The 26,720-nt window shown below is 37.6% G+C and overlaps 3 protein-coding genes across 4 annotated transcripts in view; 1 reads left to right on the forward strand and 2 right to left on the reverse strand.

Moving 5' to 3' along the window:
- The window catches only part of LOC132144112 (B-cell receptor CD22-like), a 168,382-nt gene that overhangs the window by 54,839 nt on the left and 86,823 nt on the right, over positions 1–26,720 (reverse strand). The gene's annotated exons all lie outside the window — the stretch shown is intronic.
- rasd2b (RASD family member 2b) lies at positions 20,208–22,533 on the reverse strand. Of its 2 annotated transcripts, XR_009434320.1 has the most exons (3): positions 21,899–22,533; positions 20,633–21,204; positions 20,208–20,594 (listed from the first exon to the last, which is right to left on the reverse strand). XR_009434320.1 is itself a non-coding variant. In XM_059554880.1 (2 exons), the coding sequence occupies exons 1-2, from the start codon at positions 22,521–22,523 to the stop codon at positions 20,693–20,695; spliced, it is 1,137 nt and encodes a 378-aa protein (XP_059410863.1). In that variant the 5' UTR covers positions 22,524–22,533; the 3' UTR covers positions 20,208–20,692. The 2 variants fall into 2 exon arrangements, 1 of the variants encoding a protein (XP_059410863.1); XM_059554880.1 differs by having other exon boundaries at positions 20,208–21,204.
- The window catches only part of mycbpap (mycbp associated protein), a 13,329-nt gene continuing 9,831 nt past the window's right edge, over positions 23,223–26,720 (forward strand). The window contains exons 1-6 of the mRNA XM_059553355.1: positions 23,223–23,546; positions 24,655–24,785; positions 24,856–25,021; positions 25,097–25,203; positions 25,353–25,521; positions 26,393–26,508. Of these exons, the coding sequence (XP_059409338.1) occupies positions 23,486–23,546; positions 24,655–24,785; positions 24,856–25,021; positions 25,097–25,203; positions 25,353–25,521; positions 26,393–26,508 (750 nt within the window). The 5' untranslated portion in view covers positions 23,223–23,485. The remainder of the gene's footprint in view (positions 23,547–24,654; positions 24,786–24,855; positions 25,022–25,096; positions 25,204–25,352; positions 25,522–26,392; positions 26,509–26,720) is intronic.

The raw sequence follows: 26,720 nt of genomic DNA on the forward strand, positions 1-26,720 counted from the left end.
GTGTGTCTGAACCCCGAACATTATCAGGAAGGCTATTCCAGAGTTTGGGAGCCAAATGTGAAAAAGCTCTACCTCCTTTAGTGGACTTTGCTATCCTAGGAACTACCAAAAGTCCAGCGTTTTGTGACCTTAGGGTGCGTGATGGGTTGTAGCGTGGTAGAAGGCTAGTAAGGTACGCAGGAGCTAAACCATTTAGGGGCCTTATAGGTAAGTAATGATAATTTGTAACTGATACGGAACTTAATAGGTAGCCAGTGCAGAGACTGTAAAATTTGGGTAATATGATCATATTTTCATGACCTGGTAAGGACTCTAGCTGCTGCATTTTGGACTACCTGTAGCTTGTTTATTGACGAAGCAGGACAACCACCTAGAAGTGCATTACAATAGTCCAGTCTAGAGGTCATAAAAGCATGAACTAGCTTTTCTGCATCAGAAACAGATAACATGTTTCGTAGCTTGGCAATGTTTCTAAGATGGAAGAATGCAGTTTTTGTAACATTGGAAATATGATTTTCAAAAGACAAATTGCTGTCCAATATAACACCCAGATTTCTGACTGTAGAGGAAGTAACAGTACATCCGTCTAGTTGCAGATTGTAATCTACAAGATTCTGTGTGGTGTTTTTTGGTCCAATAATTAATATCTCTGTCTTATCCGAATTTAATTGGAGAAAATTATTTGTCATCCAATCTTTAACATTTTTAACACACTCTGTTAGCTTAGATAATTGGGAAGTTTCATCTTGTCTCGTTGAGATATATAGCTGAGTATCATCAGCATAACAGTGGAAGCTAATTCCGTATTTTCTAATAATATTACCAAGGGGCAACATGTATATTGAAAATAGAAGGGGACCTAGGACGGATCCTTGTGGCATTCCATATTTTACTGCACAGCAAAATCCCCAGAGTAAAATTAACTCTGTTCAGAGAACATTTGGTCCCTCTCTACAGAGAGTTAAAATAACTCTGAAACAGAGTAAAAGTTAATGAGATACTTAAGTGATTAATTAAGTGATGATTGGGCATTAATGATGAACACCTGCTGTTAACAAGTTCTCAGCAGAGGAGGATTAAACAACTCCATAAACAGCATTACCAGCTTCACTTATTACTAACCAGACTAACTTTATTTCTGTCATACGTTTACAGAAGTTCGTATTGAGCATTGAGGTTTAGATGTTGACGATTTATTGAAAATGTATGATCACCATTATCGTGATGAATGTTTCCTTTAGTTGGGCAGTTTGACTCTAGCTTATATTTTTTGAGTGTTTATGGTTTTTGTAACAGCTTTTACCAAAACATGTAATTTGTTGCAAAGAATGCCAGATGCAAAGATGTTCAGGTGATCTAGTTTTCAACAACAAAAAGTAGAATGATGCGCTTATATCATCACTGTCCAAAAGTGGTCATTTGATGTTAATAGATTATGTTCACTAACAATACTCTCTTGCCATAAATTGGACATTTTGAATTTTTTTAAATACATAATAGGGGATTTTTTTTTTCTGAGACACAGACATCAAGAATCAGCTTATGAATCTCAACAATGGTAACATGTTTCATGCCGCAATGCATCCTGGGAGCCATGAGTTGTATACTATTGTTGCTCCCAGCATGCATTGCAGCATGAAGCATGTCACCATTGTTGAGATTCATAAGTTGAATCTTGATGTCTGTGTCTCAGAAAAAAAAAATCCCATATTATGTATTTAAAAAAATTCAAAATGTCCAATCTGTAGCAAGAGAGTATTGTTAGTGAATATAATCTATTAACATCAAATATTGTTAGTGAATATAATCTATTAACATCAAATGACCCCTTTTGGACAGTGACGATATAAGCGCATTTTTTTTTTACTATCTGCTGTTAAACACTATATCACCTGATCATCTTTGTTTTTGGTTTTCTTTGTAACAAATAACACGTTTTGGTAAAAGCTGTTACAAAATCCACAAACTCGCAAGAAGAGTCAAACTGCCCAACTGAAGGAAACACTCATCACTATAATGGTAATCATACATTTTCAATAAATCATCAACATCTAAACCTCTGTTAATTCTTAATAAGACCTTCTGTAGATTTCTGACAGAAATAAAGTCAGTCTGGGGTGCGTTTCCCGAAAGCATCGTTGGCCAACTATGGTCGCAAGTTCCGTCGTTACCAATGAGTTCAATCGACATTGCGATGAACTTGCGACCATAGTTGGCCAACGATGCTTTCGGGAAACGCACCCCTGGTTAGTAATAAGTGAAGCTGGTAATGCTGTTTGTGGAGTTGTTGAATCCTCCTCTGCTGAGAACTTGTTAACAGCAGATGTTCATCATTAATGCACAATCATCACTTAATTAATCACTTAAGTATCTCATTAACTTTAACTCTGATTCAGAGTTATTTAACTCTCTGTAGAGAGGGACCAAATGTTCTCTGAACAGAGTTAATTTTACTCTGGGGATTTAGCTGTGTGATGATAAATGAGATGACACCCCATTTAAGTAAACAAAATGGTAGCGATCGGACAGGTAGGATCTAAACCATCTTAGAGCCTGCCCTTGAATACCCTGTATAGTTTTGTAATCGATCTATGAGTATGTCATGATCTATGGTGTCAAACGCAGCACTAAGATCAAGTAAGACTAGAAATGAGATGCAGCCTTGATCTGACGCAAGAAGCAGGTCATTTGTAATTTTAACAAGTGCAGTTTCTGTGCTATGGTGGGGCCTAAAACCTGACTGAAATTCTTCATACAGATCATTTTTATGCAGGAAGGTGCTCAATTGAGCAGACACAACTTTTCCTAAAATTTTAGACATAAATGGAAGATTTGAAATAGGCCTATAATTTGCCAGTACACTAGGATCTAGTTTTGGTTTCTTAATAAGTGGCTTGATAACCGCCAGCTTGAATGGTTTTGGGACGTGACCTAAAAATAACGACGAGTTAATGATACTGAGAAGCGGTTCTTCGGCTACAGGTAACAGCTCTTTTAGTAATTTAGTGGGTACAGGATCTAATAAACATGTTGTTGGTTTAGATACAGTGATAAGTTTATTTAGCTCTTCCTGTCCTATATTTGTAAAGCACTGCAGTTTATCTTTGGGTGCGATGGATGAAACTGAAGTGTTAGACGCTGTAGAATCTACATTCGCTATTGTATTTCTAATGTTATCTATTTTATCAGTGAAGAAATTCATAAAGTCATTACTATTTAACGTTGGTGGAATATTTGAATCAGGTGGCGTCTGGTAATTTGTTAATTTAGCCACTGTGCTAAATAAAAACCTTGGATTGTTTTGGTTATTTTCAATGAGTTTGTGGATATGCTCTGCCCTAGCAGTTTTTAGAGCCTGTCTATAGCTGGACATACTGTTTTTCCATGCAATTTTAAAAACTTCCAAGTTAGTTTTTCTCCATTTGCGTTCAAGACTACGAGTTACTTTCTTGAGAGAGTGAGTATTACTGTTATACCATGGCACAGTACGTTTTTCTCTAATACATTAGAAGCTGTTGCCCCCATCAAATTGAAAAAGGTTAGAGAAAATAGTGCCCATGTTGTCAGTAATTTCGTCTAATTCATGTGTATTTTTGGGTACAAATAGCAGTTGAGATAAATCAGGCAGGTTATTTGCGAATCTGTCTTTGGTGGCTGGAACAATAGTTCTGCCCAGACGGTAACGCTGAGACATATAGTTAATATCAGTTATACGCAGCATGCACGATACAAGGAAATGGTCTGTTATATCATCACTTTGGGGTACAATATCTATAGCAGTAAGATCGATTCCATGCGATATAATTAGATCTAGTGTATGATTAAAACGATGAGTGGGCCCGGTGACATTTTGCTTGACTCCAAAGGAGTTTATTAGGTCAGTAAACGCAAGTCCTAATGTATCATTTGCATTATCAACGTGAATATTAAAATCTCCCATGATTAGCGCCTTATCAACTGTAACTAGAAGGTCTGAGAGGAAATCTGCAAATTCTTTTAGGAATTCTGTATATGGCCCTGGTGGTCTATACACAGTAGCCAGAGCAAGAGATACATTAGACTTCTTTTGCATGTCTGACAGTGTAACATTTAGCAGAAGTATTTCAAAAGAGTTAAACCTGTATCCTGTTTTCTGGGTAACATTGAGAATATCACTATATATTGTTGCAACACCTCCGCCACGACCAGTCTGACGGGGCTCATGCTTATGATACTTCATATACTTCTCAGAAATATACTTAAAATTACGTTTAAGTATAGTTGACTTATACTTTCAAAAAGTCTAAATATATTTGAGCTATACTCCTAGAATCTGTGTTTTCATTGTTTTATGGTAGAGGGTGCTAGTATGCATCTTCTGTACAAAATTTTCAAAAATACACAAGTGAAGAAGAAAAAGAAACACCACCCAGCAGGCACAGTACATCAATGTGACGTTAGGAAGACGTTGGACTCCAACTAATCCAACGTCAGTCAGACGACGTCTAAACCCAACTTTGTTTGATGTCAAACTCCGACATCAGACAGATGTTGAATTTTGGTTGGAATAAGCACCACACTGCTACAAAGGGTGAAATGCATGGCAGCACATTAAATATCTCAAGATCTCAGCAGAGGAGGATTAAACAACTCCACAAACAGCATTACCAGCTTCACGTATTACCAACCAGACTGACTTTATTTCTGTCAGACGTCCACAAAAGCTCTTATTGATAATTAACAGGGGTTTAACTCTAATGTGATTTGCGTTTCCATTAGTTGAGCTCTTAACACTTATTATACATTTTGGCTATTGTGGCTGCAGTGACAGTTTGTTTGTCGAGCACATTTGCAGCTTCAAAAAAAGCTAAAGTGACATGAGATCAGGTGATGGCTGTTACCTGTTAATGGTTTTATAATCATCATGAAATAATCTGATTCGCTGATGTTTTTTAATCTAACAATTATGTTCTTCCTTAGTACATTCATATTACAAATCCTGTGTTTTTGTCACATGAGATCCAGCAGTATTATAACAATCAGTTAAAATCTTTTAACAAACAAGAGCTCAAAAAACTAAACCTATGCTGACACACACAGACATCAACAATCAGCGTATAAATCTCAACAATGGTGACATGCTTCATGCAGCAATGCATGCTGGGAGCCATGAGTTGTATACTATGGTGGCTCCCAGCATGCATTGCTGCATGAAGCATGTCACCATTGTTGAGATTCATATACTGATTATTGATGTCGATGTGTCTTTTTCTCTTTTTCTCCCAAAATGTATTTTAAAAAAATTATTCAGAATGTCTGATCTGAGGGAAGAAAGTATTGTCTCTTGAATTTTGTTCATCAATAATAAATAACCACTTTGGGTCTATGACGATAAAAATAATTTTCCTCAATCATTTTTCTTCATGATGATGAAAACTATATCACCTTATCTTTGTTTATGGCTCCTTTTATAACAAATTATGTCTTTTGGAAAACACTATTACAGGAACCACAAACTTACTAAGCCAAGAGTCAAACTACCCAACTAAAGCAAACACTGATCACAATAATGGTGACCAAACATTTTCAAATAAAACATCAACATCTAAACCTCTGTTAATTCTCAAAAAGAACTTCTGTAGACGTCTGACAGAAATAAAGTCAAACTGGTTAGTAATAAGTGAAGCTGGTAATACGTATACTGCCATGCATTTCACCGTTTTTTTATGTTTTTTTTTTCTGGGGGGGGGGGGTTATTCTAGCCAAAATTCAGCATCTGCCCGACATTGGAGCTTGACGTCAAACAGTCGTTGGATTTAGACGTCAACCCGATTTTCATTTTCAATCAAAATCCAACGTCTAACCACTATTATGTTTGAGATATCAATCACTGGTCGATGACCATAATGTTTGTATAAACTGTAGGTAACAACTGGTAAAATGTACATCTAGGTCATAAAAACCATAATAATACCTACACTTAAATATTTTCTTCTCAGCCATGTCGTCAATTGCTCTTGAGCGAAATCTCCTCATCCATTGTCTGATTGGAATTCTGGAAGGATTTCTGTGTAGTTAAAGTGTGCATAGCCTGCATCTATCAACTTTTTTTTTTGTAACTTACCCACATTAAAGTGTTTAAAAAAAGAATGCATGAAGCTAGAATAAAATGTTTTTGTTTACAAGCAGATACACTGTTCTTTCTTTGTACGTTTTGCATGCTCAGATATTCATGTAACAAAATTTATACAAATTCAAACTTAAATAGGGACATAGTAGTCTTAAAGTATGATATAAATTTCACTTAAAGAAAACTTATGAGTATACTTGCCATATAAGTGTACAAAGTATTTAATTAGTAAACTTTCAGTAAATCAAGTTCACTTTTATTATAATTGCAGTACAAACTACAAACATAGAGGTAAACTAGTTGTGTACTCAAAGTTTGCTACTGTTATACTTAAAGTATATTTAAAAGTATATTTTAAATATTCTAGAAAGTGGGCCGATTTAGTCCCAAGGAGTATTGAAACAGTACACTTACAAGTATACTACTAGAACACTAGAACACTTTGTATACTTGCTACATAAAGTATACTTAAAAGTATACTTGAACTTTACTTAAAGGGTCATTCCACCCGTGGAGACATGAATGTGTATTGAAAGTGGGTCATATATGTAGTAGAATAGTATCATTTTTTTTTATTTTGGTCCTTCTGGACCTATAAAAGGCAGAAAATAACTTTTTGGAGCTTGTGGACTGTAGACAACAATCCCCATAGTGTATTGCAATGCTCAGCTCCGCAGGCCACTCCCACTACTCCGCCCATCAATGTGGATTATAGTTGAGCTCTCCTCTACGCTACTGATTGTAAATTATTTGGCACAATTTGTTGTGAAGAGTTATTTTGCGACCCAATTAATGTTTTTGTGACAAAATGGTGTGCACTTGCATAGTACCGGGATGTTGTTCAAGAACAAGGAAAAGTATTCACAGATTCCCGAAAGATACGGACTTGTGCAAAAAGTGGCTACGGGCTAACGTTATCAATAACCCTAAGTTCGGTGAGGACACAACACTTGAAGCACTAAAAAATCAGACGGTGTACAGTTTACATTTCAAGCCCGAAGATTATGCGCCTAACCCCCTAGGATTAAAGAGACCCGCGCTTTTGAAAAACGCAATTCCTTCAGTATTTTCCTTGCCAGACGATGACGACGAAAAGCCAGGAACGTCGAGAACCACCAGCTCTAAGCAGCACTAAACGCATTTGCCTGGAGGTAATGTTATTTCTGACTAGACTCTATTAGCAGCTAGTGGCTACTGAGAACACACACTGACATAGTCGTCTGCTGTAAAGAAACACATCTCCTCTGTTTACGAACTAAATATCTTGTATGTTTTGCTCGCTTGTTGTTTTAATGTGTCTGCCTCAGTAACTAACGTTACACTTGTCAAGAAATGAGTAAGTAAAGTTAGTATGTAACGTAATAATGTAATGTTAGACACTTAGCTAAAAGTTATATATAAGTTTGCTATTATCGATGTAATCAACCATGTTTTACTGTGTTAGTTTGACGCTTTTCATGTTTTTTTTTAGCTGCTCGTCGCTGTACTGTGGCTCATAAAGGTAGCCACGAACATCCGTTTCTAACATAACTTCGTCTAAATCAAAATCCTCCCCAATGCATCCATCTGAAAAATCAGTATTTTCCTCCAAGTTTCTCCCGGTGAAATCAAACGCACGGGCACTGATCTGTGATAGGTCTGTTAGCGCATTAGGTACAACCCCCTATGGGCAGACTACTTGTGCTTGTAGTCTTTACAGAAATCCACCCTTTTTACACTTCCTCCTACAATGACGTCAAATGACGATTTTTGCGTCATTGTAGGAGGAAGTGAAAAAGGTAAATAGTGGATTTCTCTCGTCTCAGGGGAAAATGAGAGAATGTTGCACAACCATTCAATAGTATGACTGGTTTTCTAACAATGGACCTCTTAATGCAAATGGGTGGAGTGACCCTTTAAGTAAACTTAATAAAATAAACTTGAAGTATACTACTTTTTGTTAAGGGAAGACAAGACAACACAAGCATAAGAGCCCAAAATATGAACGCAACGCTCAAGTTTCACATAAAGTGATTTCCTCCCATAGAAAACTATCTACCATGCACACACACACACACACAACCACTGGGGAACATTCTAAAACGCTTAACTTGGCTTAATGTATTAACACTTTTTTTTAAGGGACCAAATTCAGTAAACATGGTACAGACAAGCAAGCGAGTCCAGAATTAGAGCGCAACATATTAATTTATGCGTTAAGGTTTTCCTCCCAATGAAATTGTTTAACGTGGCTAATGCATTAAACAGTTTTTAAATGACCAAACTCAATAAACAATATTAACATAGGCTAAATCTTTATTCATAAACAACAGCCACAAAAATCCATCTACATACACTTTCAGAAATAGGGGTACAGTATAGTAGGAGTCTAGTCTTTCGTTCGTTATCTGGCTCAGATCGATGTCCATCTTCAGTTCCCTCTTCACAGCAGTTCAGTCAGTGTACTGTTTGAGTAAATGAATTACTCAGCGATATTGGTTTGTTTTAACTCAGAGGGAGTGTCAGCCACATTAAAAAAGTTAACAGCTTAAGTCATTTGTGGATTAATGCGTATTGGAGACGCGAACTGTTTAAAACGATTCAGTTCGATTTAGTGAACTGGTCAAAAAAGATCCAGTTACATCGAATGATTCGTTCGTGAACCGGATATCACAAACTGCTTTGTTTTGAACTCTCTTACAACAGACACGGAAGAGAAGACAATGCTGAATAAAGTCATAGTTTTTGCTATTTTTGGACCAAAATGTATTTTCGATGCTTCAAAAAATTCTAACTGACCCTCTGATGTCACATGGACTACTTTGATGATGTTTTTCTTACCTTTCTGGACATGGACAGTAGACCGTACATACAGCTTCAATGGAGTGACTGAGAGCTCTCTGACTAAATCTAAAATATCTTAAACTCTGTTCCGAAGATAAACGGAGGTCTTACTGGTTTGGAACGACAGGGTGAGTTATTAATGACATAATTTTTGGGTGAACTATCCCTTTAAGGGAAAACCACTGAGCAACTGATTATGTGTTGGTCTTTTCTGTAAACTGGGATGATTCATAAAGCTTATCTTTCCCAGATTTAAGGCATTTACAGTTAGTCATGGGATGAAAACTGCATTTCATGGAAATTGCTATGTTACTTTGGTTTTGTAAATTTTTAGGTTAAATAAAAGTTTATGCCCCCCGACATATATTTCTATTCACTTCCAGTCTTTAGTAACTAGGGCTTTTCTAGAAGACGATATTTCACACAGTTGAGACAGATGTGAAGATGTTGTAAGTGGTGCTTAAGTTACCTCATTTAGAGCTCTGCTATTATGCAAACAAAAATATTCATAAAAATCTCTGTTTTTTACAAAGAAGCCATTATCTGTACCCAAAATCGCTCTCATGTCAAGTTTGAAATACTCATGTTTATTGTTTTATATCCTTTGGGTTTGCTTTTGGATGATATTTTGTCCTCTTCTTTCAAAACCAAAACTAAGATCATTAAGTAACATAAAATAATTATATTGACCCCAACATTGAACAGAAAGATGTACATACTACATGTACATATCTACTAAATGAATGCCCCCCGTGTTCACAGTGTGTTTTAATTAATATCAATTACTTTTACTTAAGTTATATCTCTTTTACTCAAGTAATATTATAAATGGAGACTTCAACTTCTACCAAAGCCATTTTCTGCTAAAATATCTGTTGTTTTACTAGAGTAAGACTTTTATGTATTTTATTCCCCACTGATCATCAGGAAACTTTAATGCAGTGTTCACTTTCTCATTTTGTTTGGACATAAATGTGTGTTGGCCATGTATATCCATCCTATAATGATAAAAATCTACCCACTCCTTTTTTTATCTTCATATATCACTGGCATGTCGATAACTCTGATATTTTTCCTATTTAAACATATTTCCAAGTCTTTGTGTTTCCCTCTTGTTTAGTTTTATATTATTATTTTTTTTTACATTGTCTGTGTCAGAGTCTCGCCCAAATCCTGTTTGTTCTGATTTTTTTAACCCTTATGAATGTTATAGTGCCAGCCTGATCCCCTTAAAACTTAGCATACTTTTCTAGAATCACCTGTTGCTTGTGCTCAGCAGGTTTTGTGAAGTTGTTATTTCTCCTTTAGGCTTAACGAAACATTTTCGCAGTGAAAAGTGAAACTTAAAGTATACAGTGCTCTGACAGAAACAGCCATGATTTACAAGAAGAGACCCTCAAACAAGACCATTGGTATGCTTCCTTATTTTGGTTAGAAAGGTGTTTTTTTTTTTTTAAGCGGTGGCTGTAGTGAGAGACTCTCACATCCAAGTGAAACAAAACACACACACACACACACAGACATACATATATATAGGAAATTTGAGTTAATAGGACAACAGGCTTGAATAATATATAATATATATATTATATATATATATATATATATATATATATATATATATATATATATATATATATATATATATATATATATATATATATATATATATATATATTAGATTTACATTTACTCTTTTAGCAGACTCTTTGATTCAAAGGGACTTACAAATGAGGATAACAGAATAAATATAAGTGTTGGAGTTTCCACAGAGGAGGTTTTGGACACCTATTTTCACTTTTAAATGCCGTAACAGCCATAAAAAAAACATTTAGGAGCAAAGTGTGATATAAATAAATGGGGTTAACATATAAAGTAATCTCTCGGCATGAGAAACCAATAATAATTTGAAAAAGCCTTTATATAAAACATTGTAATTGTTACTTTTCTTTCCAATGGTCATGTTATGGAGGCAAAAACTGACCAGTGAATGTGAAAGGCATAATATCTAATTTGGCTTTAAATATAGGTTTTTCTTTAGGTGATGCTGCCTAAGGAAATTCTCTGAAAATTACAATATTGTTTACATGTGATATATTAGAGTTGTGTTGGAGGACAAAATGGTCAACCCTATTCCCCCTGAGGTCGATGACAGTGAAGAATCATATATTAAAGCCTGTTGTCTAATCATCTGTAATTTTCCTAATATATCAGCCCTGCCAGTGTCTGGATATGTCTATATTTTAAAGCGAAATGGACGTGGTGTGGGCGTCACTTTCTTACTTTCAAAGGTAGGGCTTCACATATAATTCTTTCCCTTTCACTTTAAAAATAAAGAGGGGGAAGTTGTGCCCTAGTGGTTAGAGAGTTTGACTCATAACCCTAGGGTTGTGGATTCGAGTCTCAGGTCAGCAAACCACAACTGAGGTGCCCTTCCCAGATAGCACACGTACGTCTGCAAGATGTCTGTTAACGATCTGTTGATCTCGAAAGCATCTGCTATTTACAGACTTCTCAGGCCGGCAAAACCACACCAAACCTCCAACTGCTCCCTGGGTGCCACAGCATAAATGATGTTCGTGTGTGTGTGTGTGTGTGTGTGTGTGTGTGTGTGTGTGTGTGTGTGTGTGTGTGTGTGTGTGTGTGTGTGTGTTAAATGCAGAGCACGAATTCTGAGTATGGGTCACCATACTTGGCTGAATGTCATGTCACTTCCACAAACACCCACCTGTCCTGGCTGAACAGAAAAGCTTGACACACACAGGGGGTTTCTGACTATATGATTACTAAATACATTAAATCTTTACATAACATTGACTAAACTGTATATTTAGATAGCACAGATAGCTGCTGATTCTATGAAAAAAATTAATGTGTAGCACCTTCTGTCTTGCACTTACATCTGTTTTTGGGCATGTGGCTAAGTTCAGTATTTTCACTAACTAGACTACTTCAACCAAAGTCCATCGTATGCCTTCAAAACATTAAAATATGATACAAGTTACATCAAAGTATTTTGATGGTAGTGTAAAGCTGATTCTTCCTGATTTGTAACTGTGCAATATTATTTTTTCCACTTTACTAATTATATTTTGAGCATTAAACTATTGTGTAAAGTTGAATTAAAACATGAATGGAAGTACATGAAGTGTCTATTTGATAAATTACACAAGCATCCACACAAAGATTTCTGGATTTATGTTTGTGCATTTTAATTTAGCAGCCCCTTTACAAAATGACTTGAGAATGTCTCCGATAGCTGGTGTGTATACAGAAATTAAAGAATGCCTATTAATAAAAATCAATTTCAATATTAATGTCCTTGTAAAGAATGTCTTTATGTGGAGACTTTAGAACATAGGACATTGCTATGATATTATAGATTTAATACAGGTCACTGTAGACCTAATTATTATGAATTTAATAACCTGTATGATAAAAAAACCTTGCAATTTCAGGTTTAAGTTTTTTAACAACATCGCCTCCTCATATTCGATGTATGACACTGCAGAGACTTATCCTGAGAGCCAAGACCAGCATCAAAACAGGATGGACATTTTAAAGATGAAAAAACACAACACCAAAGCAACTCAAGTCCTTGCATGTTTTCTGTCATCTTTAGGTAAAAACGAGTATTTAACATGCTTGTAATGTACAATGAATGTTATCTTGTATATTATTTTCTCTCCCAGCAGCAGCCTTGACCGATCAAGAGCTCCCACAAGGCCTTGTTTTAAAGAGAAACACTGAGTTTTTGATTTCAGGCAGGATGTGAGTTTGTAAGGCAGGTCTTGTCCTAATATTTTTCCGCTTTCTGTTTCTTGCGACCCGACAGCTGAATGAACTGCATTGAAATTCACTGAATGTCTGAGATGTGTTGAATGGTTTCTTTCATTCTTAAGGCTGCGGATCTCCAGCGCTCCACGAGACATTGAAACGCATGTCCTTTCTGAGAGCTGTCGAGCACAATGGTGTTTTCATCTGATGATTATACCATAATATCTCACATTAAAACCATGAATAATCATACAGAGGGCAGAGTCTGTATTTCAGGCCTGTTCTACACAAACAAAGTCATTTGTGGAGGGACGCAGCGTTCAGGTTTTCAGTCTGGGATGTTTTTAGAGAAAATTAGCATTATGCTGCGGATATTATCACAAATCATGACTGAATGTCACCATGTCATTAAACACGGTGAAACTCTCGTGTGATAGTGGAAATGATCATAATGAATCATTATCTGTGTCAGCAAAACAGAACGGCAGGCATCCAATCTAAATTACATTCTGGTTATGAGATCAGTTAAATGCATTCAACTAAATTTAAGTTAAATTTAACATATAACAAAATTAAAATGAACAAAAAATAAGATAATCATACAATGTATAACTTAATAATTAGAAGAAAAAAAACATTGCCATAGCAATTTAAAATGTAATATACTGTATTATTTTTTATAGATTTTTTTACATGAAACACCTAGATGTTTTCTAAAGAGGTTTCGTGAGAAACCTCGAAAACAATAATCCCAGCAGTCGACTCTCTCTTTTTACATCATCTATGTCCTGTCATCACGTCTTTTCTTTCTTCCACAGTTGGTGTGTGATTGGGTCTCTGTCTGGCCTTGCTTGCCAGTCCCTCTCCTCCTCCAGCAAACACCTGTTCGTCTCTCGTCTCCTCACAGGCTGCGGAACATCTCCATGACTTCAACTTGATCTGATCCAGGTGTTTCATGTAGTATCTGCACAAATCAACTAAATAAACCGTGTACAGTTTCTGTAAGAATGATCATTTGTTATAGGATCTTTTTTTTTCATTAGAGGTTAAACTTCACATCAGGCAAACACAGGACAAACACCGGGCTGAATGGTTCATTTGGCAAACAGGTGTGAATACTACTGACATTTAACAGTTAACAGTATCGATTTCCTGATATTAATAACTCAATGTCAATTTTTAAATCCCAACTCCCAAAATTCAAGTTTATTTGTACAGCGCTTTTTACAATACAAATCGTTACAAAGCAACTTTACAGAAAATTAAGTTTCTACCACATTTAGTAGTAGCTTATAAGTGGTGACAGCCAGTTTGTGCACGTATGACAGGATTTTTAAGAAAAATTAATACAAGACGTAGTCAGCCAGACGATGAACATTATTAACAGCAATTATTATGATGCAGTCACACTTGTAGCAATATTTAGAATGTTCTAAATAAATGTTCGATACTTTACATTTCTTTCGGAATGTTTTGTCCTAATGTTCATATAACTTTTAACAAGTGTTCCTTGCGTGAACTCTGTTTCTTCACACGATTGTAAAAGCTTTAGTGTACTCACTAGAAGAGTATTAATAATGAAAGCTTCTGCTTGTCTCTCGTTCTGCACAAGAAGTGTTTGTTGAGGGAAGCAGGCACCTGACTCTGAGCGGCTCGTGAAGGACGCTGCGCGAGGACAGGACAGAACAGAGGTTCTGTTGCCATGCCAACCGCGCATTGCTGCGGAAACTAGAGCCGCTACAGAAACACATGCAAATATCTTGTGAGGAAAGTGTTTTTTTTTTTTATAAATCTCACATGCATTTCATTTAGGGTTTCAAAAGAGATGTCTCAATGTCTCTGATAAGATCACAGTCCAAGTCCAGTCCAATTATTGTCTTGGAAATATTTTAGAAATAGTTTTTTTTACTTTTTTATAATACAATAATATACACTATATATCATATATGTTCTATATTTTCTTAAACTATTCTTAATATATATTTGTGTATTGTCCATCTACTTCAAATGTATTATCTCTATAATTTATAACATAAATATGCATATATTTTCCAAAATATGTTATAAAACACATTCTCACTCATATCACTATTATATATATCTGTTTAGTCAGCGCTGACCTTCACGCACACAAAGCACTCCTCCTCTGCGCACAGATTCACACAGATCCAGATGCGTGTGTGTGTTTGTGTAGGTGTGCCGGTACAGGATGGTGGAGGCTGAATGTGGTGGATGTTAGTTCCTCATGTGATCCGCAGCCTGAAACAAAGTATGTATGTATGTATGAAAATATTTCATATTTAAAAATTTACTTTCATTTACTCACTTTCTGGCCATTTTTTAATCTACCCTAAATGTATAATTGAAAATGATTGAAATTGTTCAAAATGTAATAAAAGTCATATATTTTAAGGTTGGAAATATATATATATATATATATATATATATATATATATATATATATATATATATATATATATATATAGTTGCCTTTCAAAGTACATTTTGTAATGAATTTTGTGAAAAGGTTTTTCAATCTGACCTTTTTGGTCAGTCTTTTGATTTTTTTTACCTTTTGATTTGCTTAGTCATTTAATTTGAATTATTTATTGTGCTTACAGTTTTTCCCAATTGCTAAAACACTAAACCCTATTGTCTGAACCAAATGCTCAGTTGCCTGAACCCACTGATTGAATCAATCACTCTTTTGGCAAAACCATAAGCACTTTTCACCTGTTTAGACACAACTTGCCAACACATTTTCATTGTGATGCACCCGTGCTGTATAATGGTGAGCACAGGTGACAAAAGTCAAACACAATTAAAGCACAGATGTCACCATTTGAACACAACAACTCAAAATTGATCACACTTGTGGCTAATGATGTGTGGGAACATATACAGTGAACCAGTTCAGAGAGCACTGGTTTGTGAGGCCCTACAATGGATAGAAATCTGAGAGGAAGAGTTCGTGTGAGAGGAGGTCGAGGTGGTCAAGGTGGTCAGCGAAGACAAAGAACAGTAATATCTGATGAATTCAGAGCTACTGTGATTGACCATGTTCTTGTCCATGGTATGAGCATATGGGAGGCTGGACAAAGGGCACAACCAAACATCAGTAGATTCACAGTTTTCACCATAATCCGAAGATTTAGAGAACAGGTAATTACCTTTTTTTGACATTATAGAACAGTATGTAAATGTTGACAGCAATTACTGTATGACATACTATATATTGTACCACAGTATACTGTAAGTAAATATGTTTCAGTACATCACTGTACCAATATACTGTAATATTGTAATGGAGGGTTGGTCTAACTGTTTGTATGCCTTGTATTCCATGTACATTTTTTGTAACTCCATGTTCTCTTTTTGTAGAATTGAAAGACTGTCACATGGGGGTGGGAGGACAGGTGTGTTCTCCCTACACCAAGAGACCCTAATTGTTGATATGGTCCGTGAGAACAATGCCATTAAACTGAGTGAAATTCAGCAGAAGATCATTGAGCACCATGTAAATTTTGAGGGTATCAACAGTGTCAGCCTGTCTGCTGTTGATCGTGTCCTCAAGCACAACACACTGCGCATGAAACAGCTATACAGAGTACCCTTTGCCAGGGGTTTTTCCCCCGTTGCCTGGCCATACAAAATGTGGCCTGTGATGTGACCCGGTAAGGAGACATGATGCTGTGGCTGAGTAATGCACTTGTTTGTATATTTTTGTACTTTATTTTTACATGGGCTTACTGTACACAAGTGGCAAACGCATAAGATTTCTGTTTTGTCTTTTTGTACAAGTGCTAAATGCACAGGTTTTTTTTTTGTTTTGCAACATGCGTTTAGCCTACAGTGAACAAACATTCATTTCTCCAGCTTCATGTCAATTCATGTAGGGTATCAAATAGTGGGGTACTATTTTAGTTGTTTGCTTCACATTTAGAGAAATGTTCTTTGTGTATTTCATATGAAAATGTTCATACGTACGGCATATTTCAGAGATAAAGCAAGTATTTTAATAGTATGGCGTATCATACATGTTCAGGTTCGATGAAAGCATCAGGATGATCTTTAGAGAGTGAACCACTGATCATCCTCCTGTCGGTGGGTTAGTGTTTCATCTCAGCGCTCTCATGAATCTGAACCATCATTTCTGCCTATGGAGATAAAAACTGTGTCCACAGGTCTGAATAGATGTAATTATGAATCTGCTTTCCAGAGGAAGGATACTAGCGTCCACTGCCTTTCACTCTATTCATCTGCAGACATGTCAGCCAGCACACAAACAGATATCTGATTCGCTCTCATACACATTAACACTTCACAGACCGAGCAAAGATCACAGCTGAGCGTGACAGAAGCATCCCAGATGATGGGCCTGATCTTCACTGACATACAGAAATACTGCAATAAAACTCAGTAGAGAACATAACAGCATTTGGATCATGTTCACATATGGATTCTTCTTTGAATGATGGAGCTTTAACATGTATCTGTGTATAGCACAGTGAACTGTGCATTACTGAATCAGGCCTTTTCATGCGTTTTAATGCAGTGCCACCCGAGGGCTGAAGATCACGGATATCTGTATTAGATATTTTGTTCTGTAGCTGATAAGATATTATCAGATAAATAACTTTTCTTACCTTCAGTAAGTGTTGAGGATGGAAGTCTGAACACAAATATTTGTGGGTGTGTAATATCTTTGCTGTTTTCATGTTTGCTCATATAATACATAATAATAAATAAATAAATAAATATTTTTGTAAAATATTTTAGTAAAATATTTTGCTGTTAGAATTTTCATCATGTAATCTGTAATCAGTAATGGACTACTCTGTGAACAATATTCATTTACATTACATTTATATTTATTCATTTAGCAGATGCTTTTATCCAAAGCGACTTAACAAATGAGGACAGTGGAAGCAATCAAAGACAACAAAAAGAGCAATGATATGTAAGAGCTATAACAAGTCTCAGTTAGCTTAACACAGTACACGTAGCATGGGCTTTTAAATAATATAATATAATAAAAAGAAAAGAGATAGAATAGAAAAGAATTGAGCAAGCTAGTGTTAGAGGTCTGTTTTATAATTGTATAGTGAGTGAAAATAAAACAGAGAGAATACAAAAAGATAAGAAAGGTAGTTAGATTTTTTTAAAGAATAGAATGAGTGTTAAAGTTAGAGGGTCAAATAAAGATGGGAGAGATGTGTTTTAAGCCGATTCTTGAAGATGGCTAAGGACTCATCTGTTGGGGAGGTCATTCCACCAGGAGGGAACATTTAATTTAAAAGTCCGTAAAAGTGACTTTGTGCTTCTTTGGGATGGCACAATCAAGCGGCTTTCATTTGCAGAACACAAGCTTCTAGAGGGCACGCAAGTCTGAAGTAACAAATTTAGGTAAATGGGTGCAGAGCCAGTGGTAGTTTTGTAGGCAAACATCAATGCCTTGAATTTTATGCGAGCAGCTATTGGTAGCCAGTGTAAACTTATAAACAGAGGTGTGATGTGTATTCTTTTTGGCTCATTAAAAATAAATCTTGCTGCCGTGTTCTGAATTAATTGTAAAGGTTTGATAGAATTGGCTGGAAGACCTGCCAAGAGGGCATTGCAATAGTCCAGCCTGGACAGAACAAGAGCTTGAACAAGGAGTTGTGCAGCATGTTCCGAAAGAAACGGCTTGATCTTCTTAACTCCAAGGCTTCTAGCTGTTTTTGAAGGAGTTATGGTTGATGTGCCTAACATTGATGGTGAAATTGTAATGAAACAATGGGTTTGGTGGAATCACAAGCAGTTCTGTCTTGGCAAGGTTGAGTTGAAGGTGATGGTCCATCATCCAGCAAGAAATGTCTGTTAGACCAGCTGAGATGCGAGTAGCTACCGTCAGATCATCAGGATGGAATGAGAGGTAGATTAGATTAGAGTAGTTAGATGTTGTGACTTGGACACCTCACATCTCCAAGATACCTTGAAGGACCTTTCTGATAGGTAAGACTCAAACCACTGAAGTGTGGTTCCTGAGATGCCCTTTGCCTGTAGGGTTGATAGGAGGATATGGTGGTTAACCGTGTCAAAAGCAGTGGACAGATCAAGCAGAATAAGTACTGAAGATTTGGATTAGTTTCTTGCCAGTCTTAGAGCTTCAACAACTGAGAGCAAGGCAGTCTCAGTTGAATGTTCACTTCTGAAGCCAGATTGGTTTCTGTCAAGGATGTTGTTGTGTGTGAGAAATATAGAGGCTTGGTTGAACACAGCTCGTTCAAGTGTTTTTGCAATGAAAGGAACAAGGGAAACTGGTCTGTAGTTCTCTAAAAGATGGGTTGAGGGTGGGTTTCTTAAGTAGTGGAGTTATGTGAGCCTGACTTAATGATGAGGGAAAACCCCAGTGTTAAGGGATGAGTTGATGATGTGAGTGAGTGCAGGTACAACTACAGGAGAAATGGCTTGAAGGAGATGAGATGGAATAGGATCAAGCGGGCAAGTAATAGGGTGATTAGAAAGGATGAGTTTGGAGACTTCTGCCTCAGAGAGTGAAAAGAAGGATGTAAATGAGTGTATGTTTGCTGGTGATATGAACTTGACAGATTGTGGTGTGGAAAATTGTGCACTGATGTTTTTAATTTTATTAATGAAAAATTTGGCAAAGTCGTCAGCTATTAGAGATGAAGAAGGAGGGGGAGGAGGAGTACAAATGAGTGAGGAAATGAGTAGGTTCCCTTGAGCAAGGCATCGAACCCCCAACTGCTCCCCTGGCGCCGCAGCATAAATGGCTGCCCACTGCTCCGGGTGTGTGCTCACAGTGTGTGTGTGTGTGTTCACTGCTCTGTGTGTGTGCATTTCGGATGGGTTAAATGCAGAGCACAAATTCTGAGTATGGGTCACCATACTTGGCTTAATGTCACTTCACTTTTTTCACTTTATTTATTTATTTATTGCAGATTGGTGAACCTCTGTCCATCTTTAACTCTGAGAATCTCTGCTGCTCTACCAAACTCTTTTTAAACTCAATCATGTTACTGATCTGTTGCCAAATAACCTAAGTCTAAAATGTTCCTCCAGTTGTTTCTTTTTAGTAACATACTTTACACTTAACAAAACGTTTTTGAGATGTGTTATGTCTGTTAAAATTACCTTATTCTTTTCCTTAAAATACTACATTTCCTCAGTTTAAATATTTGTAATATGTTCAAACTATATGTTTTTATGGTTTGTTGTGAATTAAATATTTCTTTATGAAATATGCAATTGAGAATTTCTGTTTTTATTCACTGAGGTTTAGATGGATAGATTTCCTCTCTTTCTCACAGCGCATCCTGTGGTTCTTATGCAATCAGAGAGTCAAGGATGTAAACGCCTACAGGCTCTCAATTATTTATTTATTTTGAATGAATGAATCATGGCACACTTCTCTCGTTTTCATTATGAGACTGAGGACATCTGTTAGTACAGCTTTTCCCCAAATCATCAGGCTGACTCATGACATATACTTTGTATGAAAATGTTTTATTTCAAATGTCTATACATATTATACAGCATCTCATGCATTCAACAAACCAGTCACTCAACAGGCTTTTCAATCAAGTCAATTCGGTTCATGTCCCAGACATAATCACAGTATTTTCATTCAAGTCATAAAATATGGCAGATCTTCAACAGGGGGTTTGTAATAGGGATCTGTCGTGTTAAACCTAAAGTTTACATAAATGTGTCATAGTTGCTCCCACATTAAAATGCACTGAGCAGAATCAAAATGACTGTACATCAGTGAAAAATATTTTAATGACTTTGCAATGTCAGCAAATGCAACATAATGCATTTTATATGCCAGGATTAAAATGCAATGGTCAATTATTTAATAAATAAGCTTATTCTGATCCATCTCCAAAAGATGAATAGAATGTGCTGTTTTTGGTAAACACAAATTATCGTCAGTGTTCTTTGTTGAAAGTGGTTCTATTTCTCTCAGTCGGAGTAGTTTCACTGAATCTGACACTTGTCCAGCGCTTTGCTCTGTTTTCTGCTGGCTTTGGGCCCGAGGACCAGCCGCAGGTCGGTGCCGAAGCTCGGTCTGCGGGCCAGAGGGAAGAGCGCCCCGCACGGAGCCTCGCACGCCGCCGCTGTGCTCCCGCCCTCCGCCCGCAGCGCCTGGTACGAGCGGATGGACACTTTACGGTGCTGCGAGGGTCCGGTCTCGAGGGGGAGACCGCCGCGCCGCGCGAGCGCCTCGAACACCTGCTCCAGATTGACGCTGTCTTTGGCGGAGGTCTCGAACAGAGCGCAGCCGTTACCGAGCGCGTGGAGCACCTCGGTCCGCGACACCGTGCGCTGCTCCAAGTCCACCTTGTTCGCGCAGACCACCGTCGGCACGCACGCCTTCTGTTTGGATCGGTGCAGCGCCGTTTTGGCCGCGACAATCTCTGCGTGCAGAGCGCGCACTTCCTCGAACGAGCTGCGGTCTTCGATACTGAAGACGAGCAGGAATATATCACCTGAAAATAGAAGAGACGACAGAGGGTCAATATCTGACATATGAAACATCATTCTAGGCTACTGAGAAAAAGCAGCACTGTTGGAATTTAAAGTGCAGACTGGAATTTAAAGTGCATCAATTGATTTACAAGCGATTGCAATATTCTAACTGTATTAATGCTATAATTAAGTTAATTAAGTTTATGTTCAGTGTTATAAAATAATTTATGATGCTGATTCACTCAATTATTATTATTATTATTTTGTTTGGAAAAAAACATAATATTCTATCGATATCAGAAGGTTAATGTCTATATAAAATAACGTTTTATTATCTAGCTCTCCATCTCTGTGTGGTGCTTTGGAAACCCAATGTGACACCAACAACTTCACACAGCAATTATAAAGCATCAAGCCATACAGAAACAGAGGAATGCTGTACATCACAAACTGTTCCTAATAAGAGTGTGTTTGAAACTTCGAAATATACAAATAACTATTCCATAAAATATGTCCAGAAACAAGCTTCCAATGAAAGCAGAACACTTTGGGTTTTTACAAATAACCTCTCACTGTCTAGCTCTTCATCAGTTTAATGGTGCTTCGGGAAATCATTGACTGATGTGACAGACCAAAGTGAAGAACAGCAAGATCTTGAGAGCATCTCATCAGGAGATCTTATTCCTGATAAGAGCGTGTTAAACTTTTACGCACCGGTCAGAATGGACAGCCTCCTCTTGGCGGGGAAGCTCCTCTCTCCGGACGCGTCCAATATGTCTATCTGGTAGGTTTCTCCGCGGATTTGGTAGAGTTTCCGGTGGAAATCCTCACTGGTGGGCTCGTATCGCTCCTCGAAGCCGTCGCGCAGGAAGCGGCGCAGGATGGAGGTCTTCCCGACGCGCGGCGCGCCGAGCACCACGATGCGCCTGCAGTTCTGCGGCTTTGCGGCATGCGGCTCGTTCGCCAGCGGCGGGAGGCGTGCGTTCCTGTGAAGGACAAGCGCGGCCAGCTGGTCCAGAGGGGACTTTTTATCGACGGACGCGGGGTGCGCTTGACCCAAACTGGACGCGCGCACCACCCGCGCCTTCTGCTCCTGCTGCTTCAGCTGCGTCGTGGCCAGTTTGAGGATCCCCAATCCTGCTTTGGAGAGCGTGCTGACGCTGAACCCGCTCGCGCCGAGTCTTTGTGTCGCGCTTTTGTACGCGAGCAGGACTCCGGGTGAGCTGCGCGTCTGGATCACCTGCAGGGCTGCGGCCGCTTTGACGCTCTGCTCCATGACGGGACACATTGAAAACAGGCAGATCTGTCTGATATTGATCGGATGCATCCAGCTCTGCATGTGCGCTCTGGAGAAGTGCTTAGATGCGCTCGTGGTGCGCTGCTTATAAACCTGCGCGCGCGTCATCGGTGTGATTGACAGGTGCGCTGCGCGTGTATCCGGAGCAGTGCGCGATGATATGTGCCAGCTCTCTTAATGAGCACCACAGGTGCGATGAAGTCTGTTCGCTGGGCTCTAGGTCAGAGTACGTTTAAATAAAGAAAGAAAAAAATACTAATTTAAATGAAAAGACAACAGCCTACAGTAATTTATTATTAGTGCATGCAATAGTGAAGGATTTCTAAAGGGTAAAAGGCAGATTTCATACGCTTTCATATTTTTTTAAGTCTGATAAATAAATAAATAAATAAATAAATAAATAAATAAATAAATAAATAAAGCTTTCGAAGGAATCCTCTTTTAGCGGTTTCTTGTCACGTGACATTAAAAGGCTTCCTTTAAGCTACATCTTTTTTTTTAGCCCTTTAGGAAGGCTACTATAATTTTTGAAACATGAAAACAACTAGAAAATGTACAAATATTTTGTTGGAATTGCATTTTTAACTGAAAAAAAACGTAAACGTGCCACATTATTGATCGAATAAACAAAAACAATTCAGCAAGTGGAATTTCAAAACAATGTTTTTTTAATGTCATTTTATGCTTTTTATTTTACCTCATTTGAATCTTTGATCTAAAGCAACTAAGATTTAAAAACGTTCATTATTTTTAACACTTAGCTCATCTTACACTTGTTTATTTTGTGTTTTGCTCTGACTGACGCGCGCGCACGATCCCTTCGCGTTCACCGGCGCGCTGCACCCGTTTCCACGGCAACGCTTCTGTACGCGGAAGTGAGGCGCTGTAAACAGACGCAGGCTCTTCTCTGCAGTAACACACCTGCATGGTTTCAGCGCAGTCTGAGCTGTTATCTTGTTTATCTTTAGTTATCTTGTTTGTTTGATTGTTTGAGGTCTGGCTTCATGGCGAGTGTAGGGAAAACAAGCAGTAGGATAAATAAACGAGAAACGAGATCTCCATCAGGTATTATCATATTATTATCAACTTCTGAACATGTTTAGTCCTTCTCTATATTTTGCTGATGTTAATTTTAAATGTATTAACATTCAAATATATTGTACATTGAAAATACATTCACTTTTAATATTATTCCCCAAACTAAAGCTAATATAAAAAGCACATGAAAGGCTGTTTTCATACGCCTTCAGGTGTTTCCGTAGCTAAAAGCCGTTGTCATATTTGATCATAGATCTGATATCATTATTTGCCTCATCACTTTACGTCAGTGTTTTTGTCTCGTTGCTTTGATAGTCATTTTCTGACATATACAATAGAAGTGCTTGTGTTTTTCTTCTTTTGTTGGTATATGTTTTCTTTTTTTCTCTTGATTGTAAGAGACATTGTTCATAGAAATTACATACTGTAATGATCTATTAGCAGTCAGGGTTTTTGTTGTTGTTGTTGTTGTTGTTAAAATGTGTCTTAATAACGTTTAGAGTTCAAAATATTTTTATGTTTGATGAGGAAAGTAAATTTGCACCATTTACACTGTACGTTCATAAGTTTGGGGTCACATTTATTTATTTATTTGATAGTTTATTTATTTGTTTATTGTTTATTTTTTATTATTCAGCAGATGCAGTAAATTGATCCCAGTAAAGACATTTGTAATATTACAAAATATTTCTATTTCAAATAAATGCTATTCTTTAATACTTTCTGTTCATCTGTGAATTCTGAAAAAAAAATCAACATTGATGAGCAGTAAATTATCATATTAGAATGATTTCTGAAGACCATGTGACACTGAAGACTTGAGGAATGATGAAAATACAGCTGTGCAAGACAGAAATAAATTAAATTTTAACATATATTCACATATAAAACAGCTATTTTAAATTGTAATACTATTTTTCCTTTTCACTGTATTTTTTGATCATATAATAGCCTTGGGGAGCAAAATATTACAAAATATTAACTTTTGAACAGTATTGTACAGTGCAAATTTTAGGCACAATGTATGTTTTTGCAAAAATCTAAGTATGCTTTCTTGGAAAAAACACTTTTGACAGACCTAGTTTGAGTAGTCACATTTTCAGAGGTGTGTGGTTTCTCTCGTCTCGTGTGTCAGATAAGAAGCTGCTGGAAAGCTGTGAGGAGATCTCATCATCATCCTCATGTGTGTGTGAGGAAGATCACAGCCCCGCTCTAAACGGACACGACATCCAGAGTCTGGCCATCACAGCTCAAGACCTGGAGAGGGTGAGCGTGTGTGTGTGTTTAACCCCACAGGGTGTTTACATATCATGTCTTGTTGCTTTTTAATTCACAGCTGCGAGTCCCTAAGCCTCCGTCCGATTCCCAGAAGCCTAACTCGATGACCCGTGTTTACGTCCGTAAGACACGCCCCCTAGATGAGGTCAGCAGAGCAGTTAGAGTCACCGTAGCGAGGCCCCTCCCACTGGATCTTGCCCCGCCCTATCAATTTGAATATGCAGGTAGTGGGCGTGTCTTCAGCTCAGAACAGGAAGCTCAGTGTGCTTGATGTTTTAAACTCTCTCTGTGTGTCAAAGGTCCCGGTGGGCCACGGTTTGACGTGCAGGGGATGGTGCTGCCACACAGCATTCTGGGAAGCCTGGAGGATTTCAGGACAGAGATGCATCTGCGAGGAGAAAAAGAGGTGAGGGTCACAGACAGCTGAAATGGCAATTCCTTTCAAAAAAGCCTATGATACTTAGGGAACGCACAGAGTAATAAGCTCGTAATCATTATGTTTGTTCTAAAAACCTGAGATATTTGACTGAAATCTTCTGTTACACTCGTTCTCAGCTGGTGCAGAGGATTCCAGACCGACAGGAACCGCCCCCTCTGTGGCTGGAGGATGAGAATGAGGACAATACGGCACATTCAGAAACTGGGCGGGGCCATCAGAGCCACGCCCTCCAGCACTGGGGGCGTCACATGACAGAGAGACGCAGACAGCAGGACTTCATCTCACGTGAGGAGAACAGAGAATGGGTTTTTCAGGCGGTCAAAATTAATGTGCATGCTTAAGATATTGATGAAATACATCTAGAATTCACCAAATTTCATAGTATTACGTAAAAATTGTTATGCTTCTCTTGGAAATGTATAGTAATTATTTTAATTAAAACTAAGAGTGCTATTTTTTAAAGGAATTAATGCTTTTATATTTATCAAGGATGCATTAAAATGACCAAAAGTGACAGTATATAATATAATACGATTTTTTTTTTTTTTTTACAAAAGATTAAATACTTTTCTTTCATATTAAAGATCCTGAACAATTACATATATCACAGTTTTCACAAAAACATAAAATTTTCAACATTTATGATAACAAGAAATATTTCTTGAGCAGCAAAGAATCATGTGACACTGAAGATTTAATGATGCAAAAAAAAAGCTTTGATCACAGGAATAAATTACACTTTAACAGATTTTCACATAGAACAGTTATTTAAAATTTTAATAATGTTTCACAATATTACTGTTTTTACTGTATGATTTGATCAAATAAATGAAGCCTTGGTGAGCAAAAGCTGCTGTATGATTATATAACTGTCGGGTCTCCATATATGAAGCTCTGCTGAAGTGATGAGTCAGAAAACACTGCAGCCACTCCAGTCCCAATCAAAGGACGTTTCCTATAGCCAACCTTATGTGTGTGTGTGTGTGTGTGTGTGTGTGTGTTATTACATAAAACACCCAGTCAGACCCTTCACATGGGGGGTTTTGTAAAAGGAATTTTTTGCAGTGATAGTGTGTTATGATGATGTCTGTCTGATCTAAAGCATCAGCTGCTGCTCCTGTCATCATGTGTGCATCTCATACTGTGTGTTTCACAGGGTTCCTGCAGAAGCCCACAGGGTCTTTACTGATGAACCGCTCCAGCTCATTCAGACGGGTTCAGGAGCAGAGGGATCTGATCAGCACAGCTCTGCCTGCTCTCAGCGCAGGACATGTGAGGCTCGTCCCCTTTACACTGTCAAACCTGCTCTGTGTCCGTCTCACAGGCACTGGAGGTCATCATTTAAGAGTTATATCACAGCGTGTGGGCACAGATCCATCCTGTGACTCCTCAGCTGCATATAATATAGATATATCTTCTCTACTTGAGTTCAGACTAAAACTGGAAGGAGATATTTGAGTCACTTCTTATATTCAGTGCTTTTA

The sequence above is a fragment of the Carassius carassius genome, chromosome 7, assembly GCF_963082965.1.
Source record: "Carassius carassius chromosome 7, fCarCar2.1, whole genome shotgun sequence".
NCBI classification, from domain to species: Eukaryota; Metazoa; Chordata; class Actinopteri; order Cypriniformes; family Cyprinidae; genus Carassius; species Carassius carassius.

Coding starts and splice junctions, on each gene's coding strand:
- rasd2b (XM_059554880.1), bottom strand. CDS start 22,523: ATGCAGAGCTGGATGCATCCGATCAATATCAGACAGATCTGCCTGTTT. Junction 21,205..21,898: donor GAGGCTGTCCATTCTGACCG/GTGCGTAAAAGT, acceptor TTCTATTTTCAG/GTGATATATTCCTGCTCGTC.